Source organism: Leptidea sinapis, chromosome 26 (assembly GCF_905404315.1).
Source record: "Leptidea sinapis chromosome 26, ilLepSina1.1, whole genome shotgun sequence".
Classification (NCBI taxonomy): Eukaryota; Metazoa; Arthropoda; class Insecta; order Lepidoptera; family Pieridae; genus Leptidea; species Leptidea sinapis.
This window is the reverse complement of record NC_066290.1, coordinates 13,151,045-13,177,527: the sequence shown is the minus strand read 5'-3', so window position 1 is coordinate 13,177,527 and position 26,483 is coordinate 13,151,045. Positions and strand designations below refer to the sequence as shown.

At 34.3% G+C, this 26,483-nt stretch overlaps 3 protein-coding genes and 1 long non-coding RNA gene across 8 annotated transcripts; 1 reads left to right on the top strand and 3 right to left on the bottom strand.

Annotated features, from left to right (window-relative positions):
• Positions 1-475: 475 nt before the first annotated feature.
• Positions 476-7,370, bottom strand: LOC126972421 (glycerol-3-phosphate phosphatase). 4 transcript variants are annotated; one of them, XM_050819142.1, is made up of 6 exons: positions 7,234-7,370; positions 6,759-6,891; positions 6,150-6,310; positions 4,610-4,747; positions 1,953-2,296; positions 476-1,276 (listed from the first exon to the last, which is right to left on the bottom strand). In XM_050819142.1, exons 2-6 carry the CDS (start codon positions 6,853-6,855, stop codon positions 1,108-1,110), a joined length of 909 nt encoding a protein of 302 aa, XP_050675099.1. In that variant the 5' UTR covers positions 6,856-6,891; positions 7,234-7,370; the 3' UTR covers positions 476-1,107. The 4 variants fall into 4 exon arrangements, with proteins under 4 accessions (XP_050675099.1, XP_050675097.1, XP_050675098.1 ...); XM_050819140.1 differs by having other exon boundaries at positions 7,021-7,356; XM_050819141.1 differs by having other exon boundaries at positions 7,025-7,356.
• A 3,800-nt stretch (positions 7,371-11,170) lies between these two features.
• Positions 11,171-15,265, bottom strand: LOC126972514 (uncharacterized). 2 transcript variants are annotated; one of them, XR_007731144.1, is made up of 3 exons: positions 14,842-15,265; positions 13,020-13,205; positions 11,171-12,121 (listed from the first exon to the last, which is right to left on the bottom strand). It is a non-coding gene; the product is annotated as an uncharacterized LOC126972514 (long non-coding RNA). The 2 variants fall into 2 exon arrangements; XR_007731145.1 differs by lacking the exon at positions 14,842-15,265 and adding an exon at positions 13,390-14,605.
• A 490-nt stretch (positions 15,266-15,755) lies between these two features.
• LOC126972439 (leukocyte receptor cluster member 8) lies at positions 15,756-21,388 on the top strand. Its single transcript, XM_050819208.1, has 5 exons — positions 15,756-17,098; positions 17,180-17,690; positions 18,458-18,662; positions 19,040-19,247; positions 20,782-21,388. Exons 1-5 carry the CDS (start codon positions 16,029-16,031, stop codon positions 20,942-20,944), a joined length of 2,157 nt encoding a protein of 718 aa, XP_050675165.1. The 5' UTR covers positions 15,756-16,028; the 3' UTR covers positions 20,945-21,388.
• Positions 21,389-24,968: 3,580 nt separating this feature from the next.
• On the bottom strand, positions 24,969-26,267 carry LOC126972508 (uncharacterized protein C16orf52 homolog A). The gene is made up of 3 exons (XM_050819328.1): positions 26,001-26,267; positions 25,705-25,917; positions 24,969-25,356 (listed from the first exon to the last, which is right to left on the bottom strand). The coding sequence occupies exons 1-3, from the start codon at positions 26,101-26,103 to the stop codon at positions 25,169-25,171; spliced, it is 504 nt and encodes a 167-aa protein (XP_050675285.1). The 5' UTR covers positions 26,104-26,267; the 3' UTR covers positions 24,969-25,168.
• Positions 26,268-26,483: the final 216 nt, after the last annotated feature.

Below are 26,483 nucleotides of genomic sequence, written 5' to 3'. Positions count from 1 at the left end.
CCGTCTAAGAACTACAGTCCATGATATGAACTAGTTGACGAAAGAAAATAAACGGTCTAGTTTCGTTACAGCTAAATACGTCGACGACCCGTCGCTAATACCTACCTCGAGGTATCCGCGCAGAGTACGAATGTCTTCGAACCTATAGAGGCCTCCTGAGTTCTCCAACCCTTTCTCGGGTATTAGATATATATTTTCGAATGGTACTTGAATTTTGACGTTCAATAAATAAAATTATATGAATATCAATCAATCTTTTTTATCTAACAATCATTATATTTTCACAAGCTTCTTATGAGTACAATAAATTATAATGCTGTAACAGATATAAATAAAAATATTTCTAGAACTAATACGTTAATTGTTAAATAATTAGTGTGGATTTCACAATAATTAATGTGTACTTATGTTATTAGTTCTCATTGTGCAACTGTAAGTATCCTTAATAAAAAATTAATAAATAAAACAAAACAACGGCATTTTATGTAATTTTTTATCTACACCAGTTAAAGATTGACCTACAATGCTCAGCATTTTTGCTTATAAAGCCGCGTCCACTGCGTTTGGCAACACAAAACATGTTTTATACACAGATTAGGGGCGTGGCTTAGCAGTTTTGTTAAACAAAACATCTTAACATGTTTACCGCGAGAAATGGATAACATTACCCGCGTTCTTCAGCGGGGAGGGAAATTAACGCATAGTTCGTGTACGTTCACCGATTGAAGAAGTACCTATCATTAGTAGCTAGCGATAATTATATTTGGTTTGATTGTGATGGAATGGAATAGAGAAAATACTTTATCCTTTACACAACTGATAACAGAAAGACCAGTTCTGCTTTGGTGGATGATAGTGGATGATAAAAAAAAATACAAAAAGCTAGTCCTTCGAAGGAACTCATTTTCGAATTGAAACAAAAACAGTTGCAGCGGACGGTCTGTTTTGCTAACATGTTTTGTTAAAGTGTTAAGTTAAAAAATTGGCGCAGCAGACTCGGCTTTACACATAAATAATACGTATATGTATCACAACATTTATTAAATTGACCTAAAGCGTGAAGAAGCGTGCACCAGATCGGTTGACTTCTGTATCTTATAGAATGTTCTACGATACTAGATCCAGCAAGGCTCCCAGCTTGGGTAGAACTACGTCAGGGAGTGGTTCCTTCCTCTCGCTGCGGATCTTCTCGAGTTCCTTCACTGAAGTGACACCCGTCATTACTAGAAGTGTTTGGAAGCCGCATCGCACACCGAACTCTATGTCCGTGTTACATCTGAAAGGAAAGGCAATGACTTACAACATAGGCTTAGATCATTTATACGTTTAGACAGACTATGGCAGCTGTGAAAACGTCGAAAAAAATTGAGATTAGAGTTAGCCTCCATTTTGAGCAATATATGCACACTAACACAAAGTGTCATACAAATCGCGAGTGTAAGACGTAGCTTGCCACGCACACTAAAGTATTAAACCCGGCCTGTTTTCATCGATTGTCTAGCAGCAAGAGGCTCTATTTAGACGTATAAATTATGTAAGAATATAGCGTATATAAGAGTATAGCGTATAGACCAGTCTTTCTCAAAGTGAGTGATAACGCCCCCTTGTGAGCATTAGAGTCTCTAATGGGAAGCGAGCCCCGCATCGTTCATAAAATTTTGTTTTAAAATTTTATTTGTGTATTAAAAATAAATTTTATAATCCGACAACGTGCGCGACCGTCCCACGGGGTGACAGACGGTGGCGGGGAGGGGGTGCTAAGATGTCACCGGGTAGCGGGTGGTGTTGCTAGGTGTGGCAACGCGTAAGACTGCCGTAATCTGTTTATTTGTGTGTTAATCCTAGAAGTGAGGGTTATCACTTAAAAAAACATAACAAATTGTTTATTTTTAATTTTATTTCTCGAGTACCGTTGTTTTCTTACCAGTCATGCTGTAGTAATTATAACTAACCTGTCGCCAATCATTAGAGTCCTAGCAGGATCAAGGCCAAATGACTGGAGGAACTTCCGCACATAATCGTTTGGCTTGCCGAGGACCAGGGCTTTCCTTTCCGAACACGTTTCAACGGCTCTCACCAAAGTCCCGGTACCAGGCACTATGATTGTGCTAGACTTTGGAAACCTCTCGTCAGTGTTGGTAGCAACGAAAAGACATTCATCATTAGATAAGTACGAAGCGGCCTTCATAAATTTGGGGTAGCTCACGTGCTCATCAAAACCAACCACAACTGCACCCACCTCAGAATCCAGGTCTGCTTGAGTCATTGATTTAAAGTCTGGTTTTACGGGATCTGGCTGAAAAATTTTGTACATTAAAAAATGCTTAAATATTGTGTTAACAGGAACGCAGATACAGAAAAACGTATCTTTATGTAATACAAACTTTAAATTTAAGCATGTGGATCGCATAGAGATTATTAAAACGCTTAGACTAATTAGTGTTAAGAAAACTAAAGATCTCTGAGGAACCTCTGTTAACGTAGTGAAATCTGCAATAAAAATTATAGCCACAGACTTAGCTTTAATTTTCAATAAGTGTTTAGATTGCAGTATATTTCCAAACCTAATGAAACAGAGCAAGATAACTTCTCTATTTAAGTCGGGAGATAAAGCTAACCCCACCAATTTTAGACCCATATCAGTACTACCAACCTTTAGCAAGATTTTCGAAAAAAATATGCTTATTCAATTAATTAACCATTTTTACAATAATAACCTCATACATAATAAACAATATGGTTTTACTCAAGGTCTTTCAACCACAGATGCTAGTATCAAGTTAATAAGAAATATTTTGGATGCTTGGGAGGATTCATGTGATGCGTTAGGAGTGTTTTGTGATTTATCCAAGGCATTCGACTGCGTCCATCATGAAACCTTACTTAAAAAAATTACACCACTATGGGATTAGAAATGTTTCTCTAGATTTAATAAAATCGCACTTGTGTAATAGGATTCAAAGAGTAGACATTAATGGAAAAAGATCAACTGGCTCTATCATATCAATGGGTGTACCACAGGGCCCCATGTTGGGTCCTTTTTTGTTCCTGGTTTACGTCAATGATTTACCATATCTTATTCAAAATAAACATGATATTATACTGTTTGCTGACGATACATCTTTGTTATTTAAAATAAAACGCCAGCAAATAAAATTCTGTCAGGTTGACGACGACATTGCTGAAGTAGTAAATTGGTTTAATGTTACTAACTTACTTTTAAACGAAAGGAAAACAAAATGTATAAGGTTTACACTTCCAAATATAAAGCACCAACCAACACCTATAAAAATTAATAATGACAAACTTGATGTAGTAGAAACGACAACATTCCTAGGCATTACATTAGACTTTAAGCAACAATGGGGAGCTCATATAAAATACTTGTGTAATCGACTTAGCATTGCAGTATTTGCGATAAAATACATTAGGCAGCTGACAGATGTTGAAACGGCTAGACTTGAATATTTCAGCTACTTTCATAGTGTCATGTCTCACGGAATTATATTGTGGGGTAGGGCTGCAGATATTGACAACATATTTGTGCTGCAGAAAAGAGCAATTCGAGCAGTCTATAAAATGTGTTCAAGGGATTCATTGAGAGAAAAGTTTAGTGAAATTAATATTATGACAGTATACTGCCAGTACATATACGAGAACCTCCTATACGCTCATAAACATTAACCAATTTAAAAAGAATAGTGATGTACATAGTGTCAATACTCGAAACAAACATAAACTCACAATTCCATCTACCTACTAGGCTCCGTAAAATTGCTAAATCTTTTAAAGTGGATTGTGTTATATTTTATAATAAACTCCCAAATTATATTAAAATATTTCCTATTAAAAAATTTAAATGTATCGTATAAATTAAATTAACATCTAAAGCTTATTATAATGTGAAAGATTAATTGAATGATAAAGATAGTTGGAATTAATGTTCTAAAATTTGTTAATGAATATTGTTATTGAAATAACCGCCGAGTTTCTTGCGCCCATTCTTCTCAGGTCTAAGACATACTATTTCGAATGGGTGATAGTTTTTGACGTTCAATCAATGACGTTAATCCTATTAATGCAAGCTCCAAGATAAATTTAGCTAGAACTTAAACAAATGTTCTCTAAATTAATAACTAATGCAATTATATAGTGACAAAACGCACTTGATCAAATATGACGTCATATTCTTGTGAATGACCTAAAAGTGTGTACACCTTCCTTAAAGGCCTCCAACACTCCTGTTATTCCTCTGGTGTTGTAAGAGAATGTGGGTGGCGGTGATCACTTAACACCAGGTGACTCGTACACTGGTTTGTCCTTTTAGCCATAAAAAATAAAATAAAATCCTGTAATGATTTATAAAAATAATATTGTGTTCTTCCAGGCTAGAAACTAACCCTATAAATTAATGCAATACTCTGAAAAAACCTGCCAATTATAAATTATCCAATTTAAAAGATTTAGTAGATTGAGACGAATTAAAAATCCCCAGCCCCCAAACGATTCATTATGTGTCTCTTCAATTCCACATGTCATATGCGAAATAATTTGGTGCGACCATATGCCATATAACAAAAATTTTATTGAAAATATATATATATCTTACTCCTATCCCTATATGTCTTATTCCAACTGCCTTTAACTCATCGCCAATTCCATTTGATCCAATGAGATAAACTTTTTTCTTAAATCCAATACCTTTTAGGTAGTGGGCCACTAAGTATGCAGTTGATAATATCTCTTCCTGAAAGAAAAATTATGAATGAATGTATGAAGAAATTTTAAAACCAACTTATAATTGGAATAATAATATAACTCAAGATACAAGACAATCAAAGTAAGACATCATATGTGTCTGGATCAACATAATAAACATATATTAATGGCTCATAAGCAGTATGTTGGTTTGATAGATTGTTTACAAGTCATATTCCGATTATACTAAACAATAGTGACAAATTTCTCAGTTCACAGTATTTTTTTTCAAACCACATAGCAACCTGGCTCATTTTTTCTCGTCAGTTTGACCAGGGTAGACCTGAGTGGTTTTGGTCAAAATGAACCGTAAACCACCTAATCTGGTGAACCAACTTAATATTAAGAATCCTTATAAATCAAGATAATGCAAATTATACCTAACTTTGTTAACATAAGGCACATGAGATTAACTACACACAGCTCACATTATTACAGGTAATATAATGAATACAGCTAAAATGATTTTACCCCATCTTCATATTCTTCAATAAAAATTAATTTCTTAACTTAATACTCAAAATTACAAGTGATTATGGGCTACTATTTAATTAATTCAGTATTTAACCAATACCAGCTAGTGCCTGGTATGCTATGCTTTTTTTATGATAAGAGACAAATTGAGCAATTGGTATTCCCTGCCAGTTACAATGCAGTCCCCCTCAGGATTCTTCTCGAACAACCCAAAAACTCTGAGTGGCACTACAATTGCATTTGTCACCTTGAAACAAAAGATGTTAATCATCTTTTGTCTCAAGGTGACGCCACCTCATTTGCCCAGTAATTTTACTAGCTATGGCACTCTTCAGACAGAAGCACAATAATGGTTACACATTATTGCTTCACAGCAGAAATAGGTGCTGTTGTGGTACCCATAATAATCTGTTGCAGAGGAGCCTCCCACTGGTCTGCTTCACCTAAAAAGCTTACCAGTGTGAGCATATTAGTTGATGTGCCAAAGCTGACATATACATGTATACAAAATTCCATATCAATATGGTTCAGGAGATAAAATGTTCTTAATATTATCATATAAATTAGACATTTTAGATGATAATGTTAAGAACATTATGTAATAGTATATTAATGTGTTTTTTTTTAATGTTGCATGCTGTAATTAAGCAGTTTGGCTGCTCATATATTTTCGTATATATATTAAACACCTGTGTATCACCCAAATTCGCAAATAAAGAAAATTGAATTGAAATTGAGTTGAAATTGAGTTGAAATTAAGTTGAAATTGAGTTGAAAGATAAAAATAACTGCCATAAGCGCCACCTATCTGGCACAATATAACTATAGTCATGTTATCATTATGTTAGGCTTACAGTTCCCATTTTTAGACCTAAAAGATCTGATTAAATATGCAAAATAACAGTGTATCACCTCACCGGCTCAGCTATGAAACCTAGGTCTTGAGCCTTAAGTGCAAAATCAGCACGAACTTTAGTAGAATTATTTGTTACATAGAAAACTCTCTTGCCTAATTTCCGAAAATAGTTCATAACATCTGCTGACCCAGGTATGGCATTGTTGTTAATCCATAGTACACCTGAAAATTGTTAAAAATTATTTTATTTGTCTAGAGCACTGGTAATCAGATCATTCTTTGAAACCAAAATACAATAAAAGAATATTTAAATTGTTCTACACTTAGATCATTTATATGTCTAGATAGACTATGACAGCTGTGAAAATGTCCAAAAGAATTGAGTTTAGAACTAACCTCTATTTTGAGCACTTCGTGCACACTAACACACAAGTGTCATACAAATCGCGAGTGTAAGACATAGCTTGACACACACACACACACACTTAACTAATATTCCTGGCCTGTTTATATTGGTTGTCTTATTATTTAACAGCAAGAGACTCTATCTAGGCATATAAATTATCTACAATATATATTTTGTTTACAAAAAAGCCCAAATTAGATTATATTTATATTTTTGTAATATTGGATTAAATTTGACATTTATGTGAAAAGAACAAATTCTTACCATCACAATCTGATAGGACTGTATCAAATGAATTTAAAAATTCCTGGACTTGTTCTTTAGAGGCTTCTTCAAGATTAAATACCGATGATTTAAACATTTTGATATCTTTTCCTTGTAACGACTTTCCCTTAAACTTATCAGAATAATACAGCCTACTATTGAGACATAAATTTGTATTAGCTATTCTTATTAAACGATAAGAATATCGCATCATATTTTAGTAGTATAGTAGTAGCATTAATAATAATTACATGATACATACACACCGAAACTTTTTAATCTTTACTTGCAAAAGCTAGGAACACCAGATTTATAGAATTGAACAATTTGAATCTTATTTCTACAATAATTAATAATAGGTATTAAGTGATATAATGTTCAAATTATCATTTTAAAATCAGTTGTGATTTATGTAATATCTTTCATAAGTTGCCTTATTTGTCATTTTACAAAATCTTTTGTCAACTTAACTTACAAGTTACAACTAAAAACTTTAACTTCTGTACGAGTATCTGCCTGCCATGAGCCATCTGTTATTCTAATTCAAGTCATAAGTCATAACCTTTGTCCTTTTGACTTTGAAAATTGATATAAATTTTTAAAGCTCAGGCAGAGGCCAGAGGGCTTCCAGTTGTGAGCATCAATTCTCCCCAGTTTGGGTATAGTTCCACCCCAAATGGATACTAATTGTAATTGCTGTAATTTTTGCCTAAATATGTTCTTAGCGGTGTTAAGGAACCTGAACATATTATTATACTGTTACTGTTTTTTTCCGAACCGCATTGTCATTGGCATGAAACTTTGCCTGAAATGTAACAATATAATATAATGGAGTTTATATGTAATAACTAACGTTATTATCATATTTTATAGCACATGGTTGGATTTGATACGGCCAGATCATGGGATGATCCAGTGGCCACCTCGCAACAATTGGTCCAGCGTCGTACTTGGTACTGCACGTTACAGACGAGCACAGAACAATAATACTCCTTACCGGAGCAGACGAGTACTTGGCTCAAATGATAAAAGGCATAAAAAGGCATTTATTTTCTCAAAGTTGCTTCCTTTAGAATTCTTTTTAATGTCGTTTCTTGTATGTAGCATGGTACCGTGTTTGTAATGAAATAAAGATTATTTTTATTTAAGTTCAATAACCAGACCGCTGCAAGTTACTGGCATCGATTAACCTGTTCATACCTGGCAACCCATGACTTGTGACAGGAAAAAAATAGGTAACTACTTATTACTATTACTGCATACTTTCCATTGGTATATAATTTGTCCAATAATCAAACTGGTAAAATATTTAAAAAAAAATTAATTAATAATTAATCGTATCCTGGACTGAAATTTGCTAGGGAACCCATATTCAATGTATTTGACATATTAAATTTCATAAAAAATATGTGTCATACAGTAACCAGCTCGTTGACAGTCGTTCTATACCGGGATCTTAGACTATAAACCTTTTCGCAAAACATACCGTTTACATTTACAGCCGTTCTCAATATACTATCTACAAATAGAGATAAATAACTACCTTCTACTGTCAGTAATTAGCTGTCAATAATCTAAAGCTGTCCCAATATACCCGATAAGTCATTCTTATCGCCTTGTATTTGACGCGTGAATTGCAATTTCCATACAAACTTCTATCGCTAGTAAGCTATACATCGTCCCATTGACAGACAGCGTGTACGTGTGTGTAATGAACTGGTTTTTCTATCTTGGCCGATAACTCTTAAAATGTTGGATTAATCAAAAATTGAGTACTTACTATCCTTATTTTTAGATGATATTTTCTACAACTTTTGCAAAAAAAAATTTTTACTACAATGTCCATACTTTTTATGTTAAATGATGTTTAATGTTGTCTACCGGACGTAAAGTCGAAAATTTTAAGCTTATATTTTAAGGTTTGCACAGAATATAATATAATAGTACAAAAAAACAAACAAATCAAAAAATATGTATCCATTGTTTATGTACTTAAAAATTAATAGTTCATTTCCTTACCTTCAATAGTAATGATCTTTTTTATATTTTTTTTTTATTGTATTTCGTACAACAAAAAAATATTTTGTTGGAATCTACGGGAGTTCATTTTTCCCCAGAATTGTTCCCTCGAAAAACAAACAATTTAAAAAATATAGGGCCAAGATAGAGCCTTATTCGCCGACAGTAAGCTGTCTACTGATAATTTGAGTAGCCTAAATACTGCGCAAGACAATAAAACGACGTACAGCACAGTGGGATACTAGATCATTTGATAAATATAGTATCATATAACATGCATTCGATTAAGTTCCTGTATCGCCAGCTGGAGCAGAGTAAATCCACAGTGTATCGTGATAGGTCCTGAGCATCTCATTTAATTTCACGCCTGGTCGTTCCAATGTTTCATGGTTCCAGTCTAGGGCTTGCCTCGGTATAATATGTTTGATCCTTTTTGCTGTTTGATTGTATATATTTTTCCCTCCTGAGTGTGTGGTCTATCCAGCTCCATTTGCGGCGTTTTATCTATTGGTTGATTGGGACTTCATGACAGCATTGCCAAAGATGATCGTTGGAAATTTTCTCGGGCCAGTGAATACCCAGGATATTGCGAAGGCATCGGTTAAACTAAGCCTGAAGTTGATGAGAGCTGGACTTGGTGACCTTCGACGTCTCACACCCATACAGCAATAGAGATTTCTCATTGGAGCAGAATATCTTGAACTTAACTCTCCGTGTCAATTTCCGTGATTGCCATATGGGTCGAAGCCGTGTAAAGGTTGCTCGCGCCTTAGCGATAGGTGAAGTGACATCTTCTTCACTCTCTGACACGCAGCTCCCGAGATAAGATAATACTATATAGAAAAAGGAGAAAAGGTGCTTCTTTTTGAACTGGTGTTCAAACTACGACAATTTGACCAGCCAACAACAAGTTGACAAGCAACATGAATAGTGCCAACATGACGGCAGGTGGACATCTTATAGCCTAAGCACATGGTCGAATTTGGTACGCCGGACATTTGGAAATTGGACGGTCCGGTGGGTCTCGCATCAAGTGGCCCGCTGTCGTATTCAGTACGGTCCAGACGGTAATAATAATAATTTTGTGCGATGGATAACGCGACATAATAATGACACACTTTTACACAAATTATCTTGCCCCAAACTAGGCATAGCCTGTACTATGGGTACAAGACAACAATATATTATGTAATACAATAATGTTAAGTACATTAACTTAAACACACTTATATACATATAAACACCCATGACTCGGAGACAAACATCCATATTCATCATATAAATGTGTGCACCTACCGGGATTCAGACCCGGGACCCCTATCTTTGCAGGTAGGGCCACAAACCACTAGGCTATATAGGTCGTCATACAATCGATAATGAACCGCGTCCGATGGTTCGGCCGTACCAAACCCGGTAATGTGCTTAGGCTATTAAGGTGAACGGTGAAGATGAAGTAAGTAGTGTTTAAATTCTCTTTGGTGAGAAAAAGCGCGGGAACTCTTGGTTGCTTAGGGCGGTCTTTTTAACTATAAAATTAAATATTTCTATTATATTGTATATAATCCTCATATTTTTGAAAAGTATATAAGTATTTGTATATGTTTATCATTTAATTTGTTTAGTATAAGTAATAGTCTATATATTTAGTGATTTAGGTTTGTGCTGAGAGATGTCGAAAAGGCGGAAAAAACCAAGCCGGAACGACATAAAGGTGTGTCTATTTTAGATTCCACCTCTGAAAGTAGCGAATACTCCGATTCGCGTACAGTTTTGGAAGACCACGAGGACTTCATAAAGGCATTAAATATCTTAAGAAACTCAACAAATATAAGATAGGAGTAGTGTTTGAACCACCCAATTTTGCTAATACATTCCTAGACAACACGACATTTTATGGGAACAAAATATTAAGGCGTCCATCCCAGCTGGTGCCACTGCATTGTCTGGAGTGATTTCCTCCGTACCCATTGATATGTCCAACAAAAAAATTTTCAAATCTTTGTCAAGTACAAAAAAAATATTTCTGTTCGGCGTATAATGAAAAAAAACAAATCCGATAGTGGTTTTATATTACAACCTACACAGGCAGTCATTATTACTTTTGCGTCATCTACTTCACTTCCAGATTACGTTCACTTAAAGATGTGGCGTCTACCAGTGCGACCTTATGTGCCGCCAGTTAAGCAGTGTTTCCGATGCCTTAGGTTTGACCACTTGGCTAAATTCTGTAAGAATGCTCAGCGTTGCTCAATCTGCACTGAAAATCATTCATATAAAGAATGTACTATACCTATTGACAAAGCAGTATGTGTGCACTGTAAAGGTAACCATCTTGCAGTATCAGGCCAATGCCCTATAAAACAAAAAAAGATATTGGATAGTAAAAATAAAAGTAAAACACCATTATCAGATTTATTTAAACATCCAACAAACTTTCCATCACTCAATAAGACAGAGAACACACAAGACATCATTAATTTAATTTTATCCAATCCAGCAGCAATGAACCTAATCACAGAATCAATAATAAAAGTCATTACTCTAAATAAAACACAGAATCAAAGCATTAGCTCACACGCAATTAGTTCAGCTATTAAAGATACCATACAAATTAAAAATAAAATGTCACATTCAACTGTCACAAACTTAACATAGTACAGTGGAATGCTCAGTCTGTTGAGTAACAGACTTGAGCTTCAAAACCTACTTTATGAGCAGGACATACACATAGCACTTATATCAGAAACTTGGCTTAAACCAAATATACAGTTTTCTATCAGAGGTTATACAATACTAAGAAATGATTGTGGTAATGATCACAATGGTGTAGCAATTTTTGTTAGAAATGGCATTTATTTTCAAAAGTTAGAAACATTTTCTGATAACTCCTTGCAAAATGTAGCAATCAAAATTAAATACAAACAAAAAGACATCTCAATTGTTAGCTTTTATAGTCCTAGCAACAGTGTACCTAACTTTGACAAATCTAAATTTAATAGACTGTTGCATAGTTTTCCAAAACCACTAATAATTGCTGGTGATTTTAATGCTCACCATACCATTTGGGGTTGTAATAGAACCAATTCTAGAGGTAGAGACATCATGGATGTAATGGACGATAATCACTTAATGCTCTTAAATAATGATCAACCAACTACAGTGGGTACTAATTCTTGGAGACAAAAATGGACTAGATCTAACAATAGTATCATCTTCATTATTCCTGTGCTGTGAATGGCAAGTTCATCGGGACTCTTTGGGCAGCTATCACTTGCAAATTTTCCATGGTAGTGTCGGAAACTGAATCTTCTTCAATTCCATCCAACATTCCTCCACACAGTAATCTGAAAATAGTAAATTGGGACCAATATGAGAACTTAGTAAATGACTTGTTAAAACAATTTGAAATAAATAATTGTAATCTACAGAAGTCTTACAATAACTTCTGTTCCATAATTCTTAGAGCGGTAGAAAATTCAGTACCTAAAACCAACTACCACTGTAACAATATTACTAATCTACCTAAAAGAAAGTGACAACTTCCCTGGTTGAATGGGCAATGTACTAAAGTGGCAGAAGATTGCAAACAGGCTTATCTGTTATTCAAATCAAATTGCAATATCCAAAACTACATTCATTTTAAGCAAGCTCAAGCAAAGAAAAAATGTATATTAAGACTTGAACATCGTAAATCCTGGACAGATTTTTGCTCCACCATAAATAGGTTAACGCCAATGAAACAGATTTGGACAAAAATGAGGAAATTTAAGAACTTATATTCTAATAATAATTGTTTCTCTAGCAATAATTGGATATCCAACTTTTTACACAAATATACTCCAGATACAGTACCAAATTTGACAAATATTCACAATAATCATCCTTTAAATAGCACCAACTCTTTTATGATTGCCCCTTTTACTATTGAAGAATTAAAAGCTGGTCTATCATCAAGAAAGGACTCTGCATGCGGTTTGGATTGGCTCTCCTATAAAATGTTTAAACTCCTAAACTCTTCTAACTTAAATAAGTTTCTAAAAATATTAAATCTCCTATGGAACAACTCCACTATTCCAGAAGAATGGAAAACAGACTGTCTAATTCCAATTTTAAAGCATGGGAAAGATTCTAGTTCAGCTGATTCATATCATCCTATCACACTAAGCTCGTGTGTTGGTAAAATTTTTGAACAATTAATAAAACAGAGATTAATATTTTATATTGAAAGTAACAACCTCTTACCTAATAATCAATTTGGATTTCGATGTGGTCGTTCTGCTTGTGAGAGTCTACGGCATTTATGTCTTGACATCCATAGTGCCCAGATTGACAATAAGATATTGGCTGGTGTTTTTTTGGATGTTGTAGGAGCATTTAATAATGTTGGTTTAGAACAATTATCATCCATTCTTCTATCGTTAAATGCCCCTGAAAAAATAGTTGGATATTCAATTTCTTGCATGGTCGTAAACTTTATGTTAGAGTCAATAACCAATTAATAGGTCCTCGATATTCATATAGAGGCGTATCGCAGGGCGGAATTTTGAGTCCATTGCTCTTTATAATCTACATAAATCAAATAAATATTGTCTTGGGTAATAGAGTTTCTAACCTCCAATTTGCTGATGATCTAGTAGTGTATAGTTCAGGACTAAATTTATCAAATGTTGTGTTAGATCTTAATGTAGCACTCAAAAAATTGGAGCTTTATTTTCAATAGTCTTGAGGTAAGTATTGACAAAAGCAAAGTAGTAATATTTTCAAAGCATTCTATAAGAATAAGAGATGCAAAAATATAGTATGGTACTCAGGAAATTTCAATAGATAATTCAATAAAGTTTTTAGGAGTTACGTTTTTAAGTAATTTTAGATGGCACAAATATGTTGAAATATTAGAAAATCGAGCATTAAAGGCCTGCAATATTCTGAAATCATTAGCTGGTACATATTGGGGTGCAGACCCACGCATCTTGCTAACACTATATAAGTCATTAGTCCGTAGCCATTTTGAGTATGCCTTCTTTTGTTATGGCGGAGTAATTACATTAGTGAATAAATTAGAAAAAATACAAAATAAATGCTTAAGGATCATAACAGGCGCTTTTAGGTCTACTCCTATTATATCATTACAAGTAGAATGTAATATTCCCCCACTAGCTCTTAGATCAAATATCTACAAACAAAATTCTTTCTCAAATTAACTTCTATTAATAATCATCCACTCCTATTAAAGATAAAGGACTATATTAATATAGTTATTAAATTATTGTCAGTTTGGTTAACCGAACTGACAATAATTCCTACTATCAAGTAGAAGGCATCTCTGATTTGTTACATTTTTCTTGTGATCATAATCTATTTTCTAGTATTCTTTGGTCATGTTATTTAAATTCTTATAATTCAAAATATACACCTATTAAAATAATTATTAATGAATCATTAAAATATAAGGAAGAGGTATATAGTATGCTGTCAGAGTGGCAAAATTATAACCAACTTTATACTGATGGATCTAAAAGTAATACTGCTGTCTCTATGGCAGTTTATGACATACAACTGCGGAGTGGGTTTGGTCATAGGTTAAATACCTTGGCTAGTATATACACAGCAGAATGTGCTGCCATATATGCTGCTCTAGAATATATTGGAGAACAGTCATATAATAATTGGATTGTTATAACAGATAGCATGAGTGTTTTAAAAGCTTTACAATATCCTAAATGTAATGTTACAACTAATTTCATCGTTTACAATATTAGAGACAAATATCAATGCTTATCCCTAACAAAAGATATTGTTTTATTCTGGACTCCTTCACACATAGGCGTGGAAGGTAATGAACAAGCTGATTATCTTGCTAAATCTATTGTGAATAGTAATCAGATACATACTGCTTTGAACATTCCCATACCACACACAGATGCACTGTCTCATTTTAAAGGTACATTCTTGCAAGACTTTCAGAATTATTGGCAACAAGGTGTTCAAACAAAGAGCAAATGATTATCCGACATTAAAAACGAAATCTCTCCTCCCGGGTTTGTTAAAAAGAAAAAATACTTACACAGAAAATTTTACACCACAATTTGTCGGTTACGTCTGGGACATTCTCGTAGTGGTGCTCATTTATTTAGGATCGGTGTTTTAGATTCTCCAACTTGTCAATTCTGTAATTTATCCATCCAAACTCTTGATCACATTTTCTTTGACTGTCCCCAATATAATCTTCAAAGATTTACATTGATAGACTGCCTCTTGGATATTTATAAGAATGCTGAAGACATCCCGCGCTCACTTCAGCAGTTATTGAAAACTTATGACTGCTTCGTGCCGCTTTACAAATTTATAGTTTCAACGGTAGGCGAAATTTGAAAATACGGCTTGGCTTTTGACACAATCCCTTACACAGACTTAAAACATATTCGTCCATAAATTATTATTGGACTTGTGTTTATAATGTATAAATGTAAATATTATATTTGTAGTTATACCATAAATTAGTTTCATATTATCTTATAATTATATTCAACTAATATTCATCATTATTACTTATAATTCATGTATAATATATTTCTTATAACGTATATGAGATTTATATTTTAGTATTATATCATAAAAGTTTATTATTAAAAATAAGGGTTAGCCCCTTATTTTCTTGCTTCTTGCTTGATCTTCATTGGAACAAGAATATTATCAATAAAATACTTGGCTTCGGCCTTTCATGCGAACCTATATGTATATGAAGAAAATGAAACATGAAGAACACGAAATACTACTTTTATGTGAAATTGTACTACATATTTTTTGAAGATGAAGATGATTTAAGGACTTAGCTTGACTTTGAACAAGCTGTGTAACGTGAAGAATAGAAAAATAAAAATGAAGACTTGGCTGTATGGGCTTTTGACCCCTTTGCCTGTCCAGATGGACGAACAGAACCAAAAAAAAAAAATCTCTTTGGTGACCTCATTATTGAAAATAAAATGGCGTTCTCATGATTCAGTTCATACCAATACCAATCGATAGCTGTTTTCGCGCATAGTAATTTAAGTTTGTGTTGAGCAATCATCTAATATATAACTACCATTAAAGTATTTTTAAAACAATCATTGGAATATATCTTAAATTTTTATTGGAGTGTTCAAGAAAGCGGACGTCGCGACAGGGATTTGTATTTGTGTCGACGGTCGACGCCATTTTGTTTTTGGTAAATGTACCAGTTATAATATTCTAGTTTTTAGGTTTTCTATAATGTCTGAAAATAGATCTAAGGAACCGCCAATTCAAAGTATGAGCGGTTTGCCCTGTAACAACAATCCATGGTTGTATGGATTTTATAACAATTATCATGGATATCAAGGTGGAATGTATCCTCAATTTTACAATCAACAACAGTATTTTCCACATTTGGGGAACAATTCCGGATTCCCGAATGCGATGCATCAGTTCCAAAAGGACGAAGCTACAAATGAGTTTGGTCAACCTCAATTCTCCAAACCTCCTCCTTTGTTAGGTACCATGCCTACACTTGATTCCAGTAATAGGCCGTTTGTCAATCAATCGCCAATACGCTTCAATCTCAACAATAATCGTAAATCTGCGCCTTTACCTGCCAACGAGAATCCCCTATTATCTAATGCTACGAGTAACAAGAAAAAACGTAAAAAGGGTGATAATTCTAATGTGGACGATTATTCAACATTGCCTCCACTGCCGAGTCTTCCTCCTCCACTACCACCATGTCCTCCTCCTGATGATTTGCCAAAACCACCTCCACCACCTCCTCTGCCATTGGATGTCCCACTACCTCCTCCAATTGCCACAGAAGACATTCCAGAACCCTCAGATGAACCAAACAGAAATGTTGAGGAACAACAGTCTGAATTGAAATTAAATGAAGACACTACAAATTTCTTAATTCAATCATCCATTCAAACATCAGCTGGTACTTGGCCTGATAGTCTAGAGAGATATATAAAACGGTGTTATGAAAAATGTAAAACAACTTTTGATCGTGATCAAATTGACATATGCTTAAAGGGGCGCATTATAGCTGCTGCTAACAAAGATGAGATTTGGACCAGAAATTGGGATGAGGAACCAATACCAAGTGTACATAGTGAAAGAAATAATTTACAGGTTAAACCTGTCCAGGGGTCTTTATCATTATATCAAAAGGATGAAAGCCCACAGAATAATAAATTAAAGCAACTATTAGCTGCTAAAGCATTCAGTGCACATAGGACAAGTAGCCAAAGAAGAAGACGGCAACACTCACGAAGTAAATCTAGATCTCGAAGTCCTACAAAGAAAAGGCATAGGTGAGTGTTTTAAACTGTGTATTTAATTTTCTAATCTATTAATCTAATGTATTATTTAAATTGATTGATTTATTGTTTCAGCACCTCATCTGCTTCTGGGGATGAAAACGAAGAGAAAAAGTCATTAAAAAGTAAAAGTAGACAAAAAGTTAAGGATAGATTGTCTTTAGATCATAAAAAACCTGAGAAATATCAAAAAAAGAGTAAAAAAGTAGCTTATAATCAATTTAATGTTGATGATGTGCCAGGTAATGCAGAAAAACTGCAAAAGCGAGCTGAAAGATTTAATAGTTCTCATGTGCCAACTATTGCTAGTTCAATACAAGTTAGTAGACATAGTGACCTCAGCCCACGGAGACCAATCATACAAGATGTGGAAGGTGACTATGGCCTACATAACATGCACATAGTAGGCACATGCTTTGATATTGAGAAATCTTTTTTGAGGTTAACAAGGGCACCAGAAGCTTGTGAGGTTCGGCCTGTTTCGGTTCTGAGAACTTCATTAAGAAATGTGAAAGATAAATGGATTGACAAGCAAGATTATAGATATGCATGTGATCAACTGAAATCAATAAGACAGGATTTAACAGTAAGTAAAAGAAAAAAAAAATGTTTTCTATTTTACCAATGACAGTAGGAGGTGAATCTGGAATAAGCAGAGAAGCAATAGGTACATACAATTAGTGTTTTTCAATATTTTTGAGTACCACTCTTATTTTGCCATGAAGTGGTATGTTTTGGTCTGAAGAATGTGAGCCAAGGTTAATCATAGAAAAACTTGATTAATTTATATAACCACAATGATATAATATTTTCTGTTTAAACACTTAAACCTAAAAATGTTAACAAATTTCAAATATGTGAAGCCTAAAAGTTTCCATGTCCTTATGACTTTGAAGGTTTTCTTTCTTATTTTTCATTGAAGGTTTATAATATCTGTTTTGTTTGATTCATTACTCTGAATTGAATAACGGTTTCACTTCTATAATTTAATTTTTAATCTTATTAGTATAACTATTAGTGAAAATTTGTAATTTTTCTTCTGTACTTAATTATATACTACCTGCTTGTTAATAACCTAGCTGTAAGTTTTCTGAAAATAATAAAACTAAAATAAAAACCCAAATTCTTAGTGGCATCACAAATGAGGCCATCACTTTGGAGACATAGGATTTATGACATACATATGATATTGCAAGTCAAAATACAATAATGCAATGCCGTGAAGCTATTAATGTACATTAATAGCTTCACAGCATTGGTATGGAAAAAAATTGGTATGCTTTTGGTTTAGGTATCATGTTAGTGATAATGCTTGACTTAGACCCAATGTTTTAAATGGAATTATTGCCGCAGGTACAAGGAATAAGAGACAGGTTTACTGTAGAAGTGTATGAAACTCATGCTCGAATAGCTTTAGAGAGAGGTGACCATGAAGAATTCAACCAGTGTCAGACTCAGCTAAAAATGCTTTATTCTGAATTACCCGATTGTAAAGAGAATGAGGCAGAGTTCACAGCCTACAGAATACTGTATTTTATATACACCAGAAATACTCTAGGTCAGTAACAAAATGATTAATAATATATCTGTCATCTTGTGGGGCCTACCAACACTACACCCGGTACTTGGTCGACTTTTTGTCTGTCGAGCTATGTGCCCTGCCCACTGCCACTTCAGTTTTACAATAACTCACGATGGATTGACGATCTGGTCAAGATTGCCGGAATAGGTTGGATGAGGGCAGCTCAGGACCTATTGTCATCACGATCTTTGATGGAGGCCTTTGTCCAGCAGTGGATTTCTTCCGGCTGAAATGATGATGATAATATCTGTCAGCTCTTGAATAGTTGAAGAATTGTCAAGACTATAAATTATCAATATTGAACAACTTACTCTGCATTTCATTTTTAATTTGATATTTTTGTTTACCCTCAGATCTCAGCACAATATTTAAATTCCTTACAAAAAAAGAGAAAGAGAATGAATGCATAAAGCATGCATTGAATACAAGGTATGCCTGGGCGACAGGCAATTTGCACAGGTTGTTCATTTTGTACAAGACTGCACCACTGATGGCTGGATACCTCATGGATTGGTTTGCGGAGAGGGAAAGGAAGCTATACTTGAAGTACATCATTAAGTCGTATGTTTGCTTTTTGTCTTTATCTAACATGTTCAAGATTTTTTTTCCTTTTTTTTTATTATTATTTTCCCCAAGGTAAGTATTTACATGGACTAAAATTTTGTTTTTCATAGCATGTTTTGTAGTTTTAAATATTAGCCTTTAACACTAAAGTCAAAACAAATACAATAGAATTTGTATACAAGAATAATAATTAGCACATTTTGTTATCTCAAATTGTATGATGACAAAAGATTTTTATTGTTTACTGTTTTAAATATTAGCTTCTATTAATAATATAAATATAAGTTTTATGAAATAAATTGGAATTAATATAGAAGAAATAATAATGAGTGTATTCCCCAAACTCAATAATTTTTATAACTGCTGATTTTATGTGCCTGTGCGAATTCTTTATTTAGTAGTTAACAGTTGTAAGGACTGCCTGATTGATACATAATTTTCTTAACAACTCCAAATTATACTACAAATTTGATAATGTTTTTCTGCTACTTCCAGGTTGATAGTAGACCTCGCAAAATTAAAATATGTTGTAATTCCTATTGTGCGTACAACAGCTGCCCTCAAATTAGCATGCATAATTAATTTTCTTAACAATTTAGCTCTCATATTTTCCCAAAATGGCCGAACCCTTAGTTATCTTGTGGAATTAATTTAGTGTACCCCTACAACATATTTAACAAAAAAAAAAATATGAAGGAATTGCTGTTATCTCTCCACCAGGCTATTTAAAATATTCACCCTCAAAAAAGAAACTTTAAAATATTCTCCATTATTGGACAGCATGGGACTCAGTTGATAGCGGTTTATAAACACTAATCAATTTCTATGACTTTTAAGGGATATTTTGCCAGATAATTAAATTACATCCTGTGGGTGGAAATTTTCTTCTATATTTTTATTCCATCACATTTTGTTTCTGGCTATCTTAAATTTACGTTTATATATTTTACTATATCAATTTCATTATTAATATTAGAAGACATCTTAACTGATTATTGCAATATACCTATGCAACAAAAAAAATAAAAGTTTTGAGAGACCCTCACAGTAAGTCCTCTTTCCACTTTACCTTAGCTTGAAGGCTTCAGGCTAAGTAGTAGAAAGTATACTGAAGCTATTCTCATGAATGACCAAAAGAAAGGATCATAAAGTTTCAGAATCCATAAGAAATTAATTTAATATAGCTGATTTTTTATTAATTATCTTAAATACTGATAAATTCTTTTTTTAAGGGGTTTTTGGGACCACATATGGCAACATTTGTTTAAATAAAACCAAAGGGCAAAAAGTTTTATAGTATACCAGTATATTGGCACTAAATTACTTTAATTTTGAGTTATTATATGTATGTATATCAAATTAACATATTAAAATAAAATTGTAATAAATTCTAAAGTGTATCCTATGCCTTAGAATTTATTACAATTTTATTCTGCTATAAAAGTTATCTATAAATTTGATTGCTTTTTATATGTCCTACCAATGAAAATGTGGTTGGATGTGTGTACCTAATGTATTTTTCTATGTGCAGCTACAGACCAAATGTGCCCGTGGACTTCATCACTCGGGAGTTGGCGTTTGAGTCGGAGTCTAAAACACTTGAATTTCTGAGTACCTTATCACTGTCGTTCACCGGTAGTGAGCAAACTCATATTGATTGCAAAGGCAGCCTTCCATTTGCCAATTCTATGTAACATTTTCTGTTTGTCAGGCCTCCTCCGTGGGTAGTGTGTTGTTGTGTGGTTATGTAAAGCAGCATAACCACGGTTTGGCTTTCTGAAGCATTCCCTACCACCAGGTGGCCCGAGAATATTTTGCTAGGATGAGTTGGCAAGTTTACAGTATACTGCACATTGGCACTAATGAAGATGGAAGATTCAAGTAAATCAAGGTATGGCATACACAACTGAATGGAATTGGGAAGTTAAGTGAAATGGACTTATTGTGTGAAGACTTTTGAAAAATTAGGTTAAGTGGACAATATATAGCAAGTTGTTTCGTTAATCATATTCATATTAATTATAATAATTGTTGTTAATGCCAATATTAATGTTTGTGTAAATGTTTTAGCCTGAATGAACTTCCAAACTTAAATAATTTATGATTTGATTGTAGATAATAAATGTCGTACAAGTTTTTATCTTTATTTTTAATCCCCCACAATCGGCAAACATGTACATATTTAAAAAGTAATCTGTGAATAATGTATTATAAAAGAGTATTTTTTTTTATATGGAACTATAAGGGACGAGACGAGCAAGACGTTCAGATGATGGTAATTGATACGCCCTGCCCATTACAATGCAGTGCCGCTCAAGATTCTTGAAAACCCAAAAATACTGAGCGGAACTGCAACTGCGCTCGTTACCTTGAGACAAGATGTTAAGTCTCATTTGCCCAGTAATATCACAGTAATGCTACGGCAGAAATAGATACCGTTGTGGTATCCATAATCTAGCCGGCATCCTGTTCAAAGGTCCTGTCCTGACCCACTGTTAGGGCCGGTTTCCACCACAGCGGAGACGAAAGGAGATTAACCGCGAAGCGGTCAGGTTATTTCCACCGTAGCGGGGAGATGTGAGCTCGAAAGCAGTCAACTGATATCTATGAAAGGAAGACGCCATGTCGTTACAAAAGTTATATTTTAATTTGCTTGAGAAAGAACTAATTCCTCTTTTTGAAGGTTGAAGAAACACAATTAATTGTTCAATATATTTTAGAAACCATATGTCACTCATGGCGAATATGCCACATTATTTCAAGAGTTTAACGATTAGTGTTACTGAAAATATTAAATAAAAACCAATACCAATAACGACAAATATTAAAAGTGAAAAAATTATTTAATTTATGACCGACTATAATATAATGTATACAAGAGTCAATGTAAGGAATTACATTATAGAAAAAAAAAATTTGGATCCTCCTTTTTTGGAGAAAATACGTCGCTAAAATACTAAAGTTAGTTAAAAATATGCAAGGAATGGCTTTTACATTCAGTATCAATCAATCGAATAAATGATAAAATTTCGCTTTTGGGTGTGCGAGACGCAGGGAGAAGGTGCGGGTAAAAGGTAGTACCTACGCCCGTCTACAGACATCTCGCATCTCCGCTCTGCCTCGGAGAGGATATGTGGAAATAACGAAATCTGATTGGTTATCAAAACGCATCTCCTCTCCGCTTTGGTGGAAACCGGGCCTCAGATTTCTTTATTTCCAAATCTCCTTTCTGCTTAGCTTCGGTGGAAATGGATCAAGCGGAGAGGAGAGGAGATTTCTGTAGTCGGGCGTACCTACTACCTTTTACCAGCACCTTCTCCCCGCGTCTCGCACACTCAAAAGCGTCATTTTATCATTTATTCGATTGTAGTTTAGCGACGTATTTTAACTCAAAAAAGGTGGACGCTCCAAAGATATTCTTATAGAATAGTATTTCTGCAACCTCTTCCTCAAGCAAATTAAAATATAACTTTTGAAACGTCATGACGTCTTCCTTTCGTAGATATCAGTTGACTGATTTCGAGCTCTCACAGCTCACATCTCCGCAATGCAAAGCTCACATCTCCTCTCCGCTTTGGTGGAAATAACCTGACCGCTTCGCGGCTAATCTCCTCTCCGCTTTGGTGGAAACTGAGCCTTTTGATATGGTGGCTCGAATGCTGTCATTCTAGGAAGTACAGTTAGCAAGAAAAACTCAACAAAAGCGGTTTAAATCAAGTAGGCCAGTAAAAATTGAATTTAAGATCCGGGTCAAGCGTAATTTGAAAAATAGCAATCGTTTTTTCCGAATACCTATCGCGCTGCGCCTGAATCACTTCTATCTGTATGTGTGCGTTAATAGTCCGGTGTTAATGTGCGTAATGCGTATAATGGGGTATATGGGGTGGGCGCACGCCTCAAATCCCGTTTCATATTTCAACTAACTCCGTACTAGCTCATAATTCGTTTTTGGCCTTGGCTATTGAAACACGGACATGTACCTAACGTTACTATGCTTTGACTCTGCTCGGACTCGGATTTTGAGTAAATATTTTCGCTATCTACTGAAAGATTTATGTATCAACATGCATTTTAAATCTGTAATATCTTCGAAACTATGAAAATGAAATGAAATGCTGTAAATGGCCATATTGGCCGAACTTAATTGGATAAGGATTAAATGCTGTATTGCTTAAAATCGCTTCGCAAATCATTTCTCGTAAAAAGTAAAGGTTAAGAAGTTGTTATTGTTGGTTCTGCGCGGGCTGATGAAATTAACGCCTCTTTAAAACGTTCAGTATATTTGGAGGCATTGCAAAAAAACATTCAATTACATTTAAAAGAAAACACGAGACCACATTCAGCGGATTCAGAATTTAGGGAAATTCTCCTTGGTGTTGAAGAGGGTTAATGATAATCATGTTATAGAACTACCTACCGGTCTTTGTCAGGTTTTGGCGGACACTGCAAAGTTAAACCTAGGTATTTATGATGCAGTCTTCAATGTCAGTACAAAAGAAGATTTGCGGCTGTTTGTATGATACATTTTAGCACCAACGATCAGGTTACTGCACTTAATCAACGAATTTTAGATAAGCTTTGTAATCCGGACGAAGTTGTTAAATGGGGCCTGGTCTGCCAGCTTGCAGCATGCCCATCGTGTGTCTATCATACCACTCCGTAGTTTAAGCCCACCTAAACTTTGCAATAAAGATTGCGTGTAGAATCATTGCAAAAAACATCATAGAAGGTCGTATAATAGCCTTATGTGTAAAATATTTGCATATTAGGAAATGAGCAACATTTTAACAAATAAAAAGAAAGTATTTATGCTCTAAGTTCGAAGGAAGCTTCCCGAAGCTTTAGTTGACAGAGTGTAATGGGCACGGGACTGCGGGCCACGAACCCACGACCTCGCGTACCGTTCAATGCTCTTCCAACTGAGCTAACCGTTCGAGTAACGTATCGTCATAAAATCTTGTATACTTTGTTCAACTCTCAGGTTGTGGCTTCATCTACAGGATCCACTTTACAGTTGATAACCTGCTCAACCCCAATATTTGCATATTAGGAAATTGACTTGAGATGTCGCTCTTGCTAATCTAAACAATTTGTTTTTAGATTAGCAAGAACCTGGGAGCAAACAAGATTATATGACTATACGTCACTTGAACGGTTAGCTTAGTTGGGAGAGCACTTGCACGGAACGCGAGAGGTCGTGTGTTCGAGTCCCACATTATACTTATACTTTAGATACTTGCACATAGGTGTTATAAAGAGCATATTTGAGTCTTCTTAATTTTCAGATTCCGTCCTAAGTACACTTACGGCTGTTCCCAATATTCAGTCTATCTCTTACTTGAGTTAAAAATCGTAACTATCGTTGACTTTTCTGTCCCAATAAGCTTATTGATGGTAACTCACCTTATCCATACATACTGTTTGTCAATGCGATAATGTATAGCTTACCAGCAAAATAAAGTTTGTATGGTAATTGCAATTCACCTGTCCCAATATAAGGCGATAAGAATGACTCATCGGGTATATTGGGACAGCTTCAGATTATTGACAGCTAATTACTGACAGTAGAAGGTAGTAATTTATCTATATCTGTAGATAGTATATTGGGAACAGCCATAACATAATACAAGAAAGCTTAATAAGTAAACACATTCAACTATCTCTGTCTTTGCATTAAAGAGATCAGTATACTTGACCATAGACTAAATATAGAAACACTTTCTGGAATACAAACTTTAATTATTGTAAAAGATGGATAAAACATTACGAGAACAAACAAAGTGGAATAGATGACAAAATGCATAATATAGTTTAACAATTTATTAAAATATGGAATGATTTTGAGATTCTATACAATATAATACATTATGTAAATATAAGTAATAACATTGCAACTTAAATGCTATTCTAGTCTATTCCTAAAAATGTGGCAAACATACTTTGCCAGCAAACAATTCAGATATCACAGTGATCCACAAGGACAGTACAAACAATATGTAAGATATACCAACTTGGTGACTGTTAGGGAGTTGGTATGGCTGTCCACCAATCTCGTCAACATTAAATCCCATTGGAAATATAACTGCGGCGAGACAGAAAACAACCACTGAAATATGGAAAAATAACATTTTTAGTCAACTTACTAAAAATAATTAACTGCAGATAAAACAGTCAGTTTAGCTTGCTTTTGAACAACTTTATATAATATGGAGTAACTATTAGATTCCATTATCATGGGATCTAATGTTTGGGGAAAATATTACTAAATATGAAGTAGAAAATCTACCCAACTTGCACTGAAACCCTGTATTTGTGAATTTAGAGTTTTGTGTTCAAAAAAGTTTTAACATGTTTGTATATAGAAACTAGCAAAGATCGAAAGATTCAAATTACAGGATTGGTAGAAAGTCTTATTTCAGTTGAACACTAATTTAATATGTTATCACAGACTTACTTGCAGCAAATCCTACCCACCGAGCATAGGGTATAACATTTCTATCAAAGTGACTTGATGCCAGTAATATGATTGTTGTTGTTATACAGATACAGCCAATGAAAATGCAAATTAATGCCAGCAACCATTCCGGTTGAAGATCTGGTGTGAAGCATACTTGTGGTCGATTATAAAGTGTGATACAAGACCACATTAAACCAAGCCTTGTGTCACCTGAAACAGTGTTAAAGTGTAAAAATATTGTGACCTTAATTACGCAGCCATCATATAAAATGAATAAAGTTAACTGGTTTTACCTCCTACATCGGTAACTATCCAATCTGGCATTGCGAGACTTATGATGGCAAATACATCTGCGGCCATGAAAAGTGTTCCGGATATAACAGTAAGTTTGTCCATGTTTGCAAATGGTTTTACAATTTCAGTTTTTTTACCTTCTTATCAATCCATATTCGCGTATATGAAGAAATGAATTTGCTTTTACTTTACTATTGTTTAGATTTGTTTTTAGAAAGAGACAAGAGTAAAAATTTGTAAACAATACCTATTGCAATTTGCTTTGACATTTAACTTTTGACAAATGTCAAATTAAAAATGATTCTATTAGACTGACAACGACATTGACACAATATCTTTTTTTGTTTCCACTCCTTTCTGAAGATTTTGGTTCGCGCATTCCGTGCATCCGCCAGCTTCAAGTTTTCTTTCATATTGGAAGTTTTCTTGAATGTTCTACATCAAAGTGTTTTAATTTACTCAAAAGGTAACGGAAACGATTT